Genomic DNA, 17513 nt, shown 5'->3' on the forward strand with positions numbered 1-17513 from the left:
CCATCTCTTGACCTTGTGATCTGCCCGCCTCAGCCTCCCAGAGTGCTGGGATTACAGGCATGAGCCACCGCGCCCGGCGTTGTTTTGCTTTTTAAAAGTATAGTTCAAATTACCTCTTGCTCATTAATTTCCATCAAAGATATTTATATGAGCAATTTTCAGCCAGTTTACCCTTTCATCTTGTTTCCAAGCCAACCTAATGGCCAACAGGGACTCTGTTCACTAATGATAGATCACAGTATTTTATTTTATTTATTTATGTTGAAATGGAGTTTCACTCTTGTTGCCAAGGCTGGAGTGCAATGGCATGATCTCAGCTCACTGCAACCACCGTTCCAGCAATTGAATCCCAGGTTCAAGCAATTCTTCTGCCTTAGCCTCCTGAGTAGCTGGGATTACAGGTGTGTGCTACCACACCTGGCTAATTTTTTGTATTATTAGTAGAGATGGGGTTTTACCATGTTGGCCAGAATGGTCTTGAACTCCTGGCCTCAGGTGATCCACCTGCCTCAGCCTCCCCAAGTGCTGGGATTACAAGTGTGAGCCACTGCACCAGGCCAGTTCACAGTAGTTTAGACCTTATCTTTCCATCCTCTATTATTGTGTGCCAATAAAAGGTGTGAAACTGATGAGATTCTTGATGTCCTGGTAAGGCAAAACAGGCTGTTGCTATATTCTCATATTGTAAGCATTCGAGTATGATATGCATTTATTCTTGTTTTAAACTTATCTCAGTGGTAGTTTCCATTTTATTAATTGTCCAAAATTAGCAGTTATTTTTTCAAAATAACTCTGGAAAAGTGGGTGCATCTTTATGGTCAATGAACAGGCGGCATATGTAATAACCGGGCAGATTTGTGCAGTGGGGGGCCTCTGCTTTTGAATAATAACCTATGTTGGACATCTTCACACTTGTGACGCACAGATGTGAACGTTGTTTGGGAAAGAAAACTTTGAATAAATAAGCAGACACCACTATGCTCTTTCTATCAAGGCGTGAAACACTGATCAAGGTCTTCACTAAAAGCTTTACCCTTAGAATGGAGTAAACCTTCCTTGAGCAAACTGGGCCAATAATGAGTAGGCCATATACAGGTTCCTAAAAAAGTAGCTTCCTTTTGTCTCTGTTGTTTCTCAATTATATAGATGTATGTAGATGCCCCTTTTTACAGCTTTTATTAATAACAAGTCACTGTTGCTAATGTCCTTGAAAACCTAGAAGGATGGGGAGAGGGGTGTTTGGAGAGGAAGCAGTTGGGCCAGGTGGTAAGTTAGAAAATTCAAGCAGCAAGACTAGGCTGTAAAGTTCAGTGCCTGTAATATACATTTCTCAAAAGTAACACCTAACATGAAAATCCAGATTTGACTTCATATTTAAAACCATCTCTGTAAACTTTTTACAGAGCTGCATGGCAAGCTGCTTATCCCTCTTAGTCTTTTGGAAGAGGGTTGATACTAATCATATTCCAGCACTCATTATCATTTTACAAATGAAGACTAATATTATCCACAAACTATTGGAATAAAAAAAATGGGAAAGGTGAAATCTTAAGATTGATCTTAAGGCTCAACACTACACTCTATCTCAGAGGTGTCCAACCTTTTAGCTTCCCTGGGCCACGTTGACAGAAGAAGGACTGTCTTGGGCCACACATAAAATATACTAACACTAGCAGTATCTGATGAGGTAAAAATAAAAGAAGAAAAAAAAAAAATCACAAAAATATCTTGTAACATTTTAAGAATGTTTAGGAGTTTGTGTTAGGTTATACTCAAAGCCTTTCTGGGCTGCATGTGGGCCGCAGGCCAGACAAGCTTGCTCTAACTCCTCTCAGTTATCTTACTCTCCATTAAGACATTAGCATGAGTCTGAAGTAGCTAGTATTCTAAAGAACTCTAGGATTAGACCAGTTGTGGTGGCTCATGCCTCTAATCCCAACACTTGGAAGGTCAAAGGGAGCTCTGTTTGAGGCCAGGAGTTCAAGACCAGTCTGGGCAACACAGAGAGGCTGTGCTTCTACTAAAGATAAAAATTAGCTAGGCATGGTGGCACCTATCTGAAGGCCCAGCTACTTAGGAACTCTGAGGCAGGAGGATGGCTTGAGGCCAGAAGTTTGAGGCTGCAGTGAGCTATGACTACACCACTGCACTCAGCCTAGGCAACGGAGATCCTGTTAAACAAACAAAGAACCCTAGGATTAGAAAAGAATAGGCTCAAAGACAAACCAAACCAAACAGGAGAAAAGGGAGTGAAAGGACTGTACAGAAGCCTTAGGTCACCAAACCCTTGTAGTACTGGAGGGCACAGTAAGCATCTGAGAATGTGTGTGAACTCAGCAAGATGGAATTACAGTGTCACTAATCAATTTTTATCACTTTTTCAAGACAAAGAGAAACAAGTGAATTTTTTAGTACCATTCTTAAATGCAAAAGAGGTTATCTGTTGTGTGAACTAGCTTAGAAAGAAGTTGTGAGGTAATATTTTCGCATATTAGTTTGTATTTGGCTTTCAGTTTTCTCTTAGGAAATGATTTATACTTTCAAATATTATACCAAAATATTTAAAGAAATTTGTCATTAAGTTGGTTGATTTGTCAGGAAAACACACAATATAAAAAATACTTGCCATATAAGGAGAGGGAGCATTATCATCTGAAACACTGTAGAATGACACTTCAACTGGAAGGGTCAAATGTGTGGTGCAGAAAACACCACTTGCCCCTACCTCGGCAGTAAAGCCATCAACAATGCCAAGAGGATCTAAACGATAGTTCAAGACAGATTCCTGGAAGACAAAATGATTTTTAAAACTCAATTTAAAAAGCTAACACATAGATTTTTTTCTATTTAAAGAAATATACACTTAGCGAAAAGGCAGAGAAGCGATTAAAAGAAATATATTACTATGCTTTCTGGTACTAGAACAGTGGTTGTTACTATTGTCACGTCCTTATTTCTGCTTTTCGTCTGACTTGAAGTCAACTCCATTTCCCATCAGTCTTCTATCACCCTACAAAGGTTCGGTCTTCCCTAACTATTCCAACTTACACTCAACTCTCCTGCAACTTCAGCATCAGTTAGGCCTAATTGTTTACTATGTTGTTTTTATATCTGCAAATCTAAAAATATGCTCTATCAGAGCAGGTATTTATCCCTCGCAGTGCCTATTCATGGTCCTAGGCACAGAGAAACACTTGAAAACCTAACAGGTTATACATGGAAGCTCCATCAAAAGATGAACTCAAGCACTTATAATTTTAACTGAGCAATAATTGTTTCTTTTAAAAAGGGAGTACTATGTGACACATGTTTTATTAGTTTAATTTAAAACATAAAAAATGTGCATTTATAAAAAACTTAAAAGTACAGAAGCTCCTTATCCATCCCTCCCCCAAGGTCACTCACTGAGATAACTACTTTTAACAACTTAGTGGTTATCTTCCCAGTCATGACAAAATTTAAAACTTTTTACAAGCTTCATTTTATATACATTATATATTTTATATATATCAATACATATATGCATCTCTCATATAATGTGAGTAGCATTCCTTTAAGTAATTCTTTGAAAAGAAATGCTACAAAGCTTCATGATTCTAAAAGTTTATGTAGTCTAAATGAGAAACAGTGACATATCAGTAATTCTGGTCTCCTGATGAAAAAGACAAAGCCAAAAGATGTGGGTCATAATCAACCTTCTATAGCTCCTTCTTATCCAGTAATTAATCCAATCCATATCCTACTGATGTCACCTCATGGTCTCACGGCCTCATCTCTATCCCTACCGCCACCACTATCCTAGTGACCTAGGTGATCCTCATAAGCTCTCCTCTGAATAAATGCTACATCTTCTAATCAGTCTTTCCATCTGTAGTGTATCCCCTGTACTACCACCAGAATTCTTTTTTTAAAAAGCCTTATGGTATCACCCACCACTTAAAAACTTTGTTTCCTGCTGTCTATAGGATGTGGTCAACATTCATGCCACAGCCCTCGAACTCCACCATGCCTCTCCTGTTTCATCTCTCCCAACATGTAGGGAGTCCCACGCTCCAGCTCCAGTGGATCCTTTCCAACATCGCCATGCTCTTTTACAATTGCACACGTGCCTTTGCACATATACTTCCCTTTGTCTAGAGTCTCTGATTCCTGCACAAATTTACTTGGCAAATTTCTTCTCATCTTTTGTGACCAAGCTCAAATGACATTTCCTCAGTAAAGCTTTTCCCAATCCCTTTAGCAAAGATAGTAGATATACAAGTACTAGAAAACTTCTATTACAATGCTAATTACTTCAGTTTATAAATTATTTACCTGCCTGGGTAAATTATGTGCCCACCTTCTCTAATAGACTATAAATGTCTCTACAGCAGGAACTTTATCATTTAAACTTTGTATTCCTAGCACATAGTAAGTACTCAACACATGTTTCCTAAATTAGAGGTCTATTCTGAAGATGCAAAAAATTTTCATAGGAGGAGCACATACAAAAATGTTTCTGGATTAAGGCAAATGACCAATATTGCTTGCTGACTTTACCTGAGGTGATTTAGATTTGGATTTTTGTAAATTTAATATACAAGCACATATGCTAGGCCTTAGTGCAGTATGACAAGAAAAAAAAAATAAAAAGGCATATAAATAAAAAGCCAAAACTATCCCTATTTATAGATGACAGGACTGTCTATGTAGAAAAATCCCCAGGATTACTTTTTAAAATCTACTGAAATAAGTGAGTTGAGCAAGATCACTGATTTTTTTATGTATGTATATCTACACACACACAGACAAACTCACATTTAAACACACATGCATTCATTTAAAAATACTAGCAATGAACAGTTGACAATTTTAAAGTTTAAGTTACAATATCACCAGAAAACATGAAATAGGTAGACATACATCTACAAAAAGATATCCAAAATCTGGGCCAGGCGTGGTGGCTCAAACTTATAATCCCAACAGTTTGGGAGACTGAGGTGAGAGGATTGCTTGAGGCCAGGAGTTTACGAAAACCCTATGCAAACATAGCAAGGCCCCATTTTTACAAATTAAAAAAAAAAATTAGCTGGGTGTTGTGGCACAAGTGTGGAGTTCTAGCTACTCGGGAGGCAAGGTGGGATGAATGCTGCAGCCCAGGAGATCGAGGCTGCAATAACGTATGATCACGCAGCTACACTCCAGTGTGGGTGGCAGAGAAAGTCCCTACCCCTATTAAAAAAAAGAAGGTCTGAGATATGCATGCTAAAAACTATAAAACACTGATGAAATAAAAGAATATTAATAAACAGATTTCATGGGTCAATTTTCCTCAAATTGATCTGTATTAATATAATCCAAACAAAATCTCAGTATGCTATTTTGTGGAAATAGACAAGTTGATTCAAAAATTTATATGAAAACACAAATGAGCTTGTTTAAGCAATTATAAGAAAGAACAATAAAGTTAGGACTCACATTACCTGAATTTCAACAGTAGGAAATTGAACACCCATATGCATAAAAGGGAACCTTGACTGCACACCTCCTATTATGCAAAAATTAACTCAAAATAGATCACAGATCTAAACATATGAACTAAAACAAACTTTTAGAAGAAAACAGAAAAAAATCTTTGTGACCTTGGGTTGGGCCAGTGGTTCTCAACCAGGAGATATATGCTAATATATGAAGATATTTTTGGTTGCTAGAACTAGGCAGGGGGTTACTATTGGAATCAAGCGGGTAGAGGCCAGAGATTCTTAATCCTACAATGCACAAAGAGCCCTCCCGAAGAATGATCTAACTCACGTATCAACAGCACTAGTGTAAAAAAGCTTTGGGCTAGACAATTTTTTTTTTAAGATTCAACATCAAAAGTAAGATTCATTAAAGAAAATGTTAATAAATTAGAAATCAAAAAATTTAAAATCTTTTACTCTTGTAAAGATACTGTCACAAAAATGTACAGTCAAACTTCACACCTGAAAAAAATATTTGGAAAACAAATGTGTTTATTTGGCAAGTAAGTGCAGGAAAAGAGGGTTAACATCAATAGTCATCAGGGATATACAAATTAAAACCACAATAATTAAGATGAAAATGACTGATCACTGCAAACAATGGCAAGGATGTGGAAGAACTAGAACTCTCATACAATGATGATGCAAGTTAAAAATGGTATAATTGGAGGGACTCAAGATGGCACAGTGAGAACAACCCAGGATTGAAGCTCTCGGCGAATGCAAGGAGAGGGTGAGTCAGGGCCGCATTTCCAGACGGATCTTTGTTGCCCACAGAACGGGGAAATTCCCAGGTATAAAAGAGACGCGGGTCGCCAGGCAGAGGTTTTGGCTACTTCAGCGAGCAGCCGGTGCAGCTGGCGGCTGGCGCTGTAGTGCAGCAGCACTACACAGCGCTCCGCACAAAGCGTACTGGTCCGGGTGCACTGTTGAACCGGCAATCTGAGACTTGTGAGGGCCGAACTTGAGACTGAATGGGACTTGGACAGTGAGCCAGGCCAGGAGATTGCAGGGAAACAGCGTTTGGGAAAGCGCAGTGGGACAAACAAAACGGCGATTCCAAATGCTCCGGGTGCGGGCACAGCTGAAACCAGGAAGGTACAGCTCCGTGGGGGAGGGGCGTCCGCCATCACCGAGGCAATCCGCCCCTACTGAGGTATACGCCCATTGCTGACACAGCCTGCCGTTGCTGAGGCAACCCGCTACAACAGAGAGACTCCGCAGCAGGGCGTAGCCTGTGGCAGCAGGGCGGAGACCGTAGCAGCAGCAGGGAAGAGCCTGCAGCAAGAGAGCAAATCTCACACCAGCAGGGCAGAGGCTTGGCAGGCAAATAGTGACTAGACTGCCTCCTAGATGGGCAGGACAGCACAACGGACACTCACAAAGAAAGCACCAACCCCACCAGAGACAGAGCATCTGAGAAAAAAAAGCGTTTTTTTTATGAGTTCTGCTGCAGCAGAATTAAACGTAGCAGCCTAACAGCCCTGAATGAACAACAGAGCTCACAGCTCAGCACTTGAGCTCCTATAAAGTACAGACTGTCTCCTCAAGCAGCTCCCTGACCCCTCTATATCCAGAAGACTGACATTTGGCAGGCATCATTCTGGGACAAAGATAGCAGAAAAAGAAACTGGTAGCATCCCTCACTGTTCCACAGCTGCTATAGGTACACCCCAGACAAGCAGGGCCTGGAGTGGACCTCGGCAGTCGTACAGTGGAGGGGCTAGACTGGTAGAAGGAAAGCCAAGTAACAGAAATACTTCATCATCAACAATCTGGGCGTCCACTCAGAGACCCAATCGAAAAGTCAGCAACTACATAGACGACAGGTAGATAAATCCACAAAGATGGGAAGAAACCAGCGCAAAAAGGAGGAAAACACCAGAAACCAAAACAACTCGCCTCCTACAAAGGACCAAAACTCCTCACCAGCAAGGGAACAAAACTGGACGGAGAATGAGTATGACGAAATGACGGAATCAGACTTCAGAAAGTGGATAATGAGAAACTTCCATGAGCTAAAAGAAAATGTTCTAAATCAATGCAAAGAAACTAAGAACCTTGAAAAAAGATTCAAGGAAATGATAACAAGAATGGACAACTTAGAGAGGAATATGAATGAATTGAAGGAGCTGAAAAACACAATACGAGAACTTTGCGAAGCATGCATAAGTTTCAACAGCCGAACTGACCAAGCAGAAGAAAGAATATCAGAAGTCGAAGATCAACTCAATGAAATAAAACAAGAAACCAAGATCAGAGAAAAAAGCACAAAAAGGAATGAACAAAGTCTCCAAGAAATGTGGGACTATGTGAAGAGACCTAACCTATGTTTCATAGGTGTACCAGAATGTGACGAAGAGAATGAATCCAAGCTGGAAAATACTCTTCAGGACATAATCCAGGAAAATTTCCCCCACCTAACAAGACAGGCCAGCACTCAAATGCAGGAAATACAGAGAACACCACAAAGATATTCCACAAGAAGAGCAACCCCAAGGCACATAATCGTCAGATTCAACAAGGTTGAAATAAAGGAGAAAATACTAAGTGCAGCCAGGGAGAAAGGTCAGGTCACCCACAAAGGGAAGCCCATCAGACTCACAGCAGATCTCTTGGCAGAAACTCTACAAGCCAGAAGAGAGTGGGGGCCAATATTCAACATCCTTAAGAAAAGAACTTTCAACCCAGAATTTCATATCCAGCCAAACTGAGCTTCAGAAGTGAAGGAAAAATAAAATCCTTTGCAAACAAGCAAGTACTCAGAGATTCCGTCACCACCAGGCCTGCTTTACAAGAGCTCCTGAAAGAGGCACTACACATAGAAAGGAACAACCAGTACCAGCCATTCCAAAATCACACTAAATGCTAAAGAGCATCAACATAATGAAGAATCTACAACAACTAACGGGCAAAACAGCCAGCTAGCATCAAAATGGCAGTATCAAATTCACACATAACAATATTAACCCTAAATGTAAATGGACTAAATGCACCAATCAAAAGACACAGACTGGCAAATTGGATAAAAATCCAAAACCCATCAGTGTGCATCCAGGAAACCCATCTCACATGCAAGGATACACAAAGGCTCAAAATAAAGGGATGGAGGAAGATTTACCAAGCTAATGGAAAGCAAAAAAAAGCAGGAGTTGCAATTCTCATCTCTGATAAAATAGACTTTAAAGCAACAAAGATCAAAAGAGACAAAGAAGGCCATTACATAATGGTAAAAGGATCGATACAACAAGAAGAGCTAACAATCCTAAACATATATGGACACAATACAGGAGCACCCAGATACATAAGGCAAGTTCTTAATGACTTACAAAGAGACTTAGACTCCCACACAATAATAGTGGGAGACTTTAACACTCTACTGTCAATATTAGACAGATCAACCAGACAGAAAAATCAACAAGGATATCCAGGGCTTGAACTCAGACCTGGAGCAAGCAAACCTGATAGACATTTACAGAACTCTCCACCCCAAATCACAGAATATATTCTTCTCAGCACCACATCACACCTACTATAAAACTGACCACATAATTGGAAGTAAAGCACTCCTCAGCAAATGCAAAACAACTGAAATCATAACAAACAGTCTCTCAGACCATAGTGCAATCAAGTTAGAACTCAGAATTCAGAAACCAACTCAGAACCACACAGCTTCATGGAAACTGAGCAACTGGCTCCTGAATGTTGACTGGATAAACAATGAAATGAAGGCAGAAATAAAGAAGTTTTTTGAAACCAATGAGAACGAAGATACAACATGCCAGAATATCTGGGACACATTTAAAGCAGTCTCTAGAGGAAAGTATATAGCAATAAGTGCCCATATGAGGAGAATGGAGAGATCCAAAATCGACACCCTGTCATCAAAATTGAAAGAGCTAGAGGAGCAAGATTTAAAAAACTCAAAACCCAGCAGAAGACAAGAAATAACTAAGATCAGAGCTGAACTGAAGGAGATAGAGACACGAAAAACCCTTCAAAAAATCAATAAATCCAAGAGCTGGTTTTTTGAAAAGATCAACAAAATAGACAGACCACTAGCCAGATTGATTAAAAAGAAAAGAGAGAACAATCAAATAGATGTAATAAAAAATGATAAAGGGGAAATCACCACAGATTCCACAGAAATCCAAACCATCATCAGAGAATATTACAAACAACTCTATGCACATAAACTAGTAAACTTGGAAGAAATGGATAAATTCCTGGACTCCTGTGTCCTCACAAGCCTAAACCAGGAGGAAGCTGAAACTATGAATAGACCAATAACAAGGTCAGAAGTCAAGGCAGCAATTAAGAGCCTACCACACAAAAAAAGCCCAGGTCCAGAGGGGTTCACAGCCGAATTCTACCAGACACACAAAGAGGAGCTAGTACCGTTCCTTCTGAAACTATTCCAAATAATCCAAAAAGAGGGAATCCTTCCCAAATCATTTTATGAGACCAAGGCTTGTTCAACATACGCAAGTCTATAAATGTAATTTACCACATGAACAGAACCAAAAACAAAAACCACATGATTATCTCAATTGACGTAGAGAAGGCATTCGACAAAATGGGACCTCTTCAACGAAAACTACAAACCACTGCTCAACGAAATAACAGAGGACACAAACAGATGGAGAAACATTCCATGTTCATTGTTAGGAAGAATTAATATCGTGAAAATGGCTATACTGCCCAAAGTAATTTACAGAATCAATGCTATCCCCATCAAGCTATCATTGACTTTCTTCACAGAACTGGAAAAAACCACCATGAACGTCATATGGAACCAAAAGAGAGTCCGCATAGCCAAGTCAATTCTAAGCAAAAAGAACACAGCGGGGGGCATCACACTACCGGATTTCAAACTAAACTACAAGGCTACAGTAATCAAAACAGCATGGTACTGGTACCAAAACAGAGATATAGACCAATGGAACAAAACAGAGGCATCGGAGGCAACACAACATATCTACAACCATACAATCTTTCATAAACCTGACAAAAACAAGTAATGGGGAAAGGATTCCCTGTTTAACAAATGGTGTTGGGAAAACTGGCTAGCCATGAGCAGAAAGCAGAAACTGGACCCCTTCCTGACACCTTACACTAAGATTAACTCCAGATGGATTAAAGACTTAAAACATAAGACCTGGCACCATAAAAACCCTAGAAGGAAATCTAGGCAAAACCATCCAGGACATAGGAGTAGGCAAGGACTTCATGAACAAAACACCGAAAGCATTGGCAACAAAAGCCAAAATAGACAAATGGGACCTAATCAAACTCCACAGCTTCTGCACGGCAAAAGAAACAGTCACTAGAGTGAATCGGCAACCAACAGAATGGGAAAAAATTTTTGCAGTCTACCCATCTGACAAAGGGCTGATATCCAGAATTTACAAAGAACTCAAACAGATTTACAGGAAAAAAACAAACAAGCCCATTCAAAATTGGGCAAAGGATATGAACAGACACTTTATGAAAGAAGACATATATGAGGACAACAATCATATGAAAAAATGCTCATCGTCACTGGTCATCAGAGAGATGCAAATCAAACCACATTGAGATACCATCTCACGCCAGTTAGAATGGCGATCATTAAAAAATCTGGAGACAACAGATGCTGGAGAGGATGTGGAGAAAAAGGCACACTTTTACACTGTTGGTGGGAGTGTAAATTAGTTCAACCATTATGGAAGACAGTGTGGCGATTCCTCAAGGCCTTAGAAATAGAAATTCCATTTGACCCAGCAATCCCATTACTGGGTATATATCCAAAGGACTATAAATCGTTCTACTATAAGGACACATGCACACGAATGTTCATTGCAGCACTGTTCACAATAGCAAAGACCTGGCATCAACCCAAATGCCCATTGATGATAGACTGGATTGGGAAAATGTGGCACATATACACCATGGAATATTATGCAGCAATCAGAAATGATGAGTTTGTGTCATTTGTAGGGACATGGATGAATCTGGAGAACATCATTCTTAGCAAACTGACACAAGAACAGAAAATGAAATACCACATATTCTCACTCATAGGCGGGTGATGAAAAATGAGAACACATGGACATAGGGAGGGGAGTACTAAACACTGGATTCTATTGGGGGGAAAAGGGGAGGGCCAGCGGGATGGAGCTGGGGAGAGATAGCCTGGGGAGAAATGCCAAATGTGGGTGAAGGGGAGACAGGAAGCAGAACACACTGCTATCTGTGTACCTATGCAACTGTCTTGCATGTTCTGCACAGGTACCCCAAAACCTAAAATGCAATAAAAAATTAAAAAAAAAAAGGTATAATCACTTTGGAAAACAGCTTGACTGTTTCTTAACTGTTAAATAGACATCTATCCTATTACCTATTCTATCCTATTCTGGATAGTTACCCAAGTGAAATGAAAATGTGTGTCCACATAAAAATTCATACACAACTGTTTATAGCTGCTTTATTTTTAATAACCCCAAACTGGTTATAACCCACAAGTCTAAAATAAGGTGAATGAATAAACAAACTGTGGTATATCCATACAACAACAATAAAAAGGAATGAACTCTTGATATACAGGACAACATGGGTTATCTTAAAAACAGTGACACTGGGTTAAATAAATCCCCAAGCCACCTCCCTAAGAGTAAATACTGTGTGACTACATTTATATAAAATTCTAGAAGATACAAGGTATTTTATAGTGACAGAAAGCACTAAGATTCCCTCATAGAGGAAAAATAACTCATTTCTAATGGTTGTATTATGCTGGACTGAAATGACAGAAGAAAATCACAGGACAGACGAATTGAACAGATGATGACAAGGTTCTGCAGTAGAAAACTCTAAATCAGGTGTGTCCAATCATTTGGCCTCCCTGGGCCACACTGGAAGAAGAAGAACTGTCTTGAGCCATATGTAAAATATGAATTGTCTTGGCCACATGTAAAATATACTAACATTGGTTGGGCGCAGTGACTCATGCCTATAATCCCAGCACTTTGGGAGGCCAAGGCAGGTGGATCACCTGAGATCAGGAGTTGGAGACTAGCCTAACCAACATGGTGAAACCCCGTCTCTACTAAAAATACAAAAACTAGCTGGGTGTGGTGGCATGCACCTGTAATCCCAGCTACTCAGGAGGCTGAGGCAGGAGAATCACTTGAACCCAGGATGTGGAAGTTGCAATGAGCTAAGGTTGTGCCATTGCACTCAACCCTAGGTGACAGAATAAGACTCTGTCATAAAAAAAAAAATATATATATATATATATATATATATATATATATATATATATATATATAAAATATATATGTGTGTATATAGATATGTGTGTGTATATATAGATATATATGTGTGTGTGTATATATATATACTCTACATATGAGAGAGAGACATTAACACTAGCTGATGAGCTTTAAAAAATTGCAAAAAAAAAAAATCTAACAACATTTTAAGAAAGTTTACAAATATGTGTTGGGCTGCATTCAAAGCCGTCCTAGGCCACAGCTGGACAAGCTGGCTCTAAATGGTAGACAGAAAAGGTGACTATTAGGTATTAGACTATTTGGGTATTATTCTGTGCCCATGTGTTTCCAGACTTTAATTAATGCCCCATAAATAATGTCTAAAGATCATGATTTCCCCCATTACAGGGATAAGACTTTGCCCTGTTTCATTAAACAAATCTAATGTGTCTTTTTAGTGATTCAAGTCTAACCCCATCTTTTATTGCTGCAGAATATCAAATTCACTAAGCAGAGGAAATATCTTCTGTAATTTACTTAAAACATTAAATTCATTACAAATAAGACCTATGGGTTGAACAGTCTCAGAACATCTCTATTTCTTAAGTCACTTGAAAAATGTATCTATATCTGCACAAATAGAATCCTCTGAAAACTGTATACTAATCTTTTAAATATCTTCTGTGATATGGTTTGGATATGGATATGTTTGTCCCCTTCAAATCTCACGTTGTAATGTAATCCCCAACGTTGAAGGTGGAGCCTGGTAGGAGGTGTTTTGGTCATGGAGGTGGATCCGTCATGAATGGCTTGTTCTGTCCTTGCAATAGTAGGTTCTTAATGAAATCTGGTTGTTTAAAAGCATATGGTACCTCTCCCCTCACTCTCTTGCTCCTGCTGTCATCATAGGCTGTGTCTGCTCCCCCTTTGCCTACCACCGTAAGTAAAAGCTCCTGAAGGCCTCATCAGAAGTGGATGCCTGCACTATGCTTCATGTAAATTCTGCAGAACTGTGAGCCAACTAAACCTCTTTTCTTTATAAATTACCCAGTCTCTGGTATTTGTTTACAGCAATGCAAAAAACAGCCTTAATACATTCCCTTTTCTAAAGTTTTCACATATCAGACTGCTCTCTTTTTCACTTACACATTTTTTTTCTGGCTCCTTTGTAGTATACACCTCAAAAGGAGCAAAAAAAAAAAAAAAAGGTCTTGTAGTACAAAGGTTGCAGAGCACCTGACCCTCACAATGGCCTATGCAATTTTAATTTGATGACAAAGAAGAATAGAGAGCTTGACATCTCCAAACTGATACCTTCTCAAAGTGACATGAAAAGACTTCCCATAAAACATCTTTTCATTTCCACTAAAACTTAGAAAGATAGCTTCACTAGTGAAATAGTTACAAAGCATATGGTTAATATATTAAAACAAAACTCCCGTTAAACTACTTATCTTAAAAATACAAAATTTTAATTATTTTCCCCCAAAAAACTCACCAGTTAAAATCACTTTAAAAATGTTTATAGGTTCATGTTTAAGGTTAAACTCAATTCTAATTACAGATAACTGAAACAGATAACTGAAACCCATGGTTTCCACTTGACCCCAAGTAGAAATATTGGGAATAAACACATCAGAAATCTTATTTGAATTAAAAAAAAAAAAGCTTGTTGCTTTAGAATAGCCATAGATTTACAAAGAAGTTGCAAATAAAGTACACAGAACCGTTTGGTTTTGCAAATCAACTTCCCTGATTATGAAGGGGCTACTGATAGTCCACCATTATGCTCCCTGGGTCCTAGACCCAATTTTAACAAGTAAGAAGAAGACAAATATATCCTCCTGGCTAAAGTAATAGATTCCTCAATCCAACCTAATTTCACTAGTCTTCTATTCTCCATCAGCTACCCAATTCTAAGATGTCACTGCCAACAACTCTGACTTCCCTTCTTGTGAAAATAAACTAAAAAGGTAATTTCAATGCTTGAAAAAAAGACAATTCCTTTCACGACCAAAGTTAAAGACATAAAATGACACCCTGGAACCTAGGATAAGAAATTTCCATTTAAAAAACAGTTTCAAAGCACATTACCTCAAAATTTCCTAGGAGACTAAGACTTGTTATAGGTGGAGCACTAGAACTCAAAAATGGTTTTTCATGAATATCTGGATCATCTTCAATGTTTAAACATGGTCGAGGACTATTAAAAAAAAAACAACAAATCAGCAAAATAACACATTAGCCACAATACTTTTTTTTCTTTTTTTCTGGAGTCAGGGTCTTACTCTGTCATCCAGGCTAGAGTGCAGTGGTGCCATCATAGCTCGTTACAGCCTCAAACTCCTAGCTTCAGGCAATCCACCTGCCTCAGCCTCCCAAAGTGCTGGGATTACGGGCGTAAGCCACCAAGCCCAGCCACAATATTATTTACTTTGGTACAAAATTAGGAAAATCTGAACAATTCTACTCAAAGGACCATAATAAAACTGTTACCAAATTTTAAAATATAAAATTTCAAGTTTAAAATTCCCAGATTTTATTATCTTTGTTACAATATTTTATAAACACACATACACACATCCTAAAAGCACATACACACATCCTAAAAGGTTTCAGGATGGAATTTAGAACATATCAGATAGTGGCATCTACTGGAAATAAATAATAATGCAGACTTCTATATCAATCTTATTTTCAGTTAAGAATGAGAATACAAGGGCAAAATTGTGTGACTAAAGAAAATAATCAGAGTATTATTTGCCAACATGGAAAAAAATGGCCAAGGTTGTTTTTTCCCCCCCTGAAAGAGTAACAGGTAGTAGAGGTTAATGACTAGAAATATATAAAACCACTTAAATGTTAAAACCAATGTAAGAGTTTATGATGACCACTATATAGTTGCTACTCATTGACTTAATTTCTTCCACACTTAATAACTGTGTGTGTACATGGTATCATACTGTAAATAAGATTCCTGTTACAATTCTGATTTTTAGAATCAACATTATTTATTGTTAAAGACCACAATTTTGTGAAATTGTTTGATACACACAAATGAATTTTGAGATAAATACCTTCTAGATGAGAAGCTTTTCAGATGCAGTAATGAAGAGTCCAGATCAAAGCAACCCGATTGTGTTTTTCTTTGAGGAACCTAAGGTCAAAACGATCATTTGTGATATTAAAACAAAATTAATTTTTTCTTGAATTGATAACATACTTTTCAAATGAAAGTTAGGCATATCTTTGAAATACTACAACTTCTGTAATAGCTTATTTAAAATCATGCTGTTCATTACATATTGTTCTCATTTCTTATTTTATTAACTAGTGTTGAAAAAACAGATGATTAATAAAAGCACTTTTACTAGGTTTTGATTTTTCTAAGAAGCAGAACCAGTTTTTTCCAAAATCAAATCCTGCATAGAATTCCAATATATAATATAAATAGCATTTGGCTTTTTTGTATACGTCTCTATTATTTCTTTTGACGGGGGGATACTTCCAACTTTAAAATAAAGAAGAAAAAAACCAACAAAATAGAGATAGAAGCCTGAGGTCTCACCAGCACAACCCATCTTTTGCCCATTCCACTGACTGCAACATTTCCAAGAACTCTAATGCTTTACAGAGAATAGATTTGAAAAGTACTACTCTCCTAGGTTTTCAATCATCATTGTATGCTAGATTACTTTTAGGGCAAAACACCACCCAGCTCAAAATATCCTACAATGAAAGACCTACATGTTAATAAAGGTAAAATAATATACAACATACAAGTTAGATAGTTTTGTTTCTATAATATTAAAGATGTGTATCTGACTCATTGGTCTAATTGGTGACTGAAGAAATAGATGATACTGAAAGTCTAAACCACCTCAACATTTGGAGAGTTGTACAAGTGCACCATTTTATTTGCCGTAGTCAGAATTTACTGTGAAATTTTCAATCTAAACCCTCATGTCTTCAATTCTGGAAAGTTTTCTACCTTTACTTCTAATATTGCATTTTCCTAATCTATTCAGTCCTTCTTTTTAAATTTCTACTAGACTTATACTGAACATCTTATTTTCTTTTCTCTAGAGCTTTTTCATATTTTACTATTTCTCTTCCTTTTTGTGCTTCATTCTAGGTGCTCCCTAAATATTTGCCTACTCACTCACAAAATCTCTATTGAGCTGATCCTAGTCTGCTGTAAAATTCATCTGTATGTATATGCATCTCTGTGTATGGACTTCATATATTTTTCATATCTAGACTTTCTATTTAGTTCAAATCTATGATGTTTCATCTAAATTCCCAATCTTTGCCTTCATTTGTCTCCCAGAAACACTTTAAATAGTTATTTTTAACTCTCAATTTGCTCTGATAACAGAGTTCCTCTATGTACAACATCCCATTTCTTGCTCCTGCTGATTCTTTTAAGGTGCTTTGTAATTTTTTTTCCTCTAAGATCATCTTCAGTAAGAGATATTTCTATAAAAATAAATCCTTGCTACTCTGTGTTACAGATGTGGGATAGTTTCATGTTTCCTCTTCTAGTACTAAATGGATTTCAAAGGTTCCAATTTAGTTTTCATGGCTTTTTCTTAGCTAGACATCTCTGAATTTCATAGGTAGCATAAATTCAGAACCCCTACTATGTGTGGCTTAGATTTAGGCACAATTTCTTTCAGGTGCTTCCTTTTCTCCCACATACTCCACCCGATACACTTGTGAGTAAACAGATGAATATTTTTTCTCCTCCCTCATTTAT

The 17513-nt window shown here is 38.0% G+C and overlaps 1 protein-coding gene across 14 annotated transcripts in view; it reads right to left on the reverse strand.

The window, feature by feature from the left end:
- Nucleotides 1–17513, reverse strand: part of ATOSA (atos homolog A) — a 96399-nt gene that overhangs the window by 10168 nt on the left and 68718 nt on the right. For all 14 annotated transcript variants that reach the window (XR_013521007.1, XR_013521009.1, XR_013521006.1 and 11 more), the window contains 3 exons: nt 15832–15911; nt 14849–14957; nt 2627–2785 (listed from right to left, as the gene is read on the reverse strand). Coding sequence is in view for 8 of the 14 variants with exons in the window: in XM_017976876.4 (XP_017832365.1) it covers nt 2627–2785; nt 14849–14957; nt 15832–15911 (348 nt within the window). In the remaining 6 variants the exon portion in view is untranslated. The remainder of the gene's footprint in view (nt 1–2626; nt 2786–14848; nt 14958–15831; nt 15912–17513) is intronic.

Source organism: Callithrix jacchus, chromosome 8 (genome assembly GCF_049354715.1).
Source record: "Callithrix jacchus isolate 240 chromosome 8, calJac240_pri, whole genome shotgun sequence".
NCBI classification, from domain to species: Eukaryota; Metazoa; Chordata; class Mammalia; order Primates; family Cebidae; genus Callithrix; species Callithrix jacchus.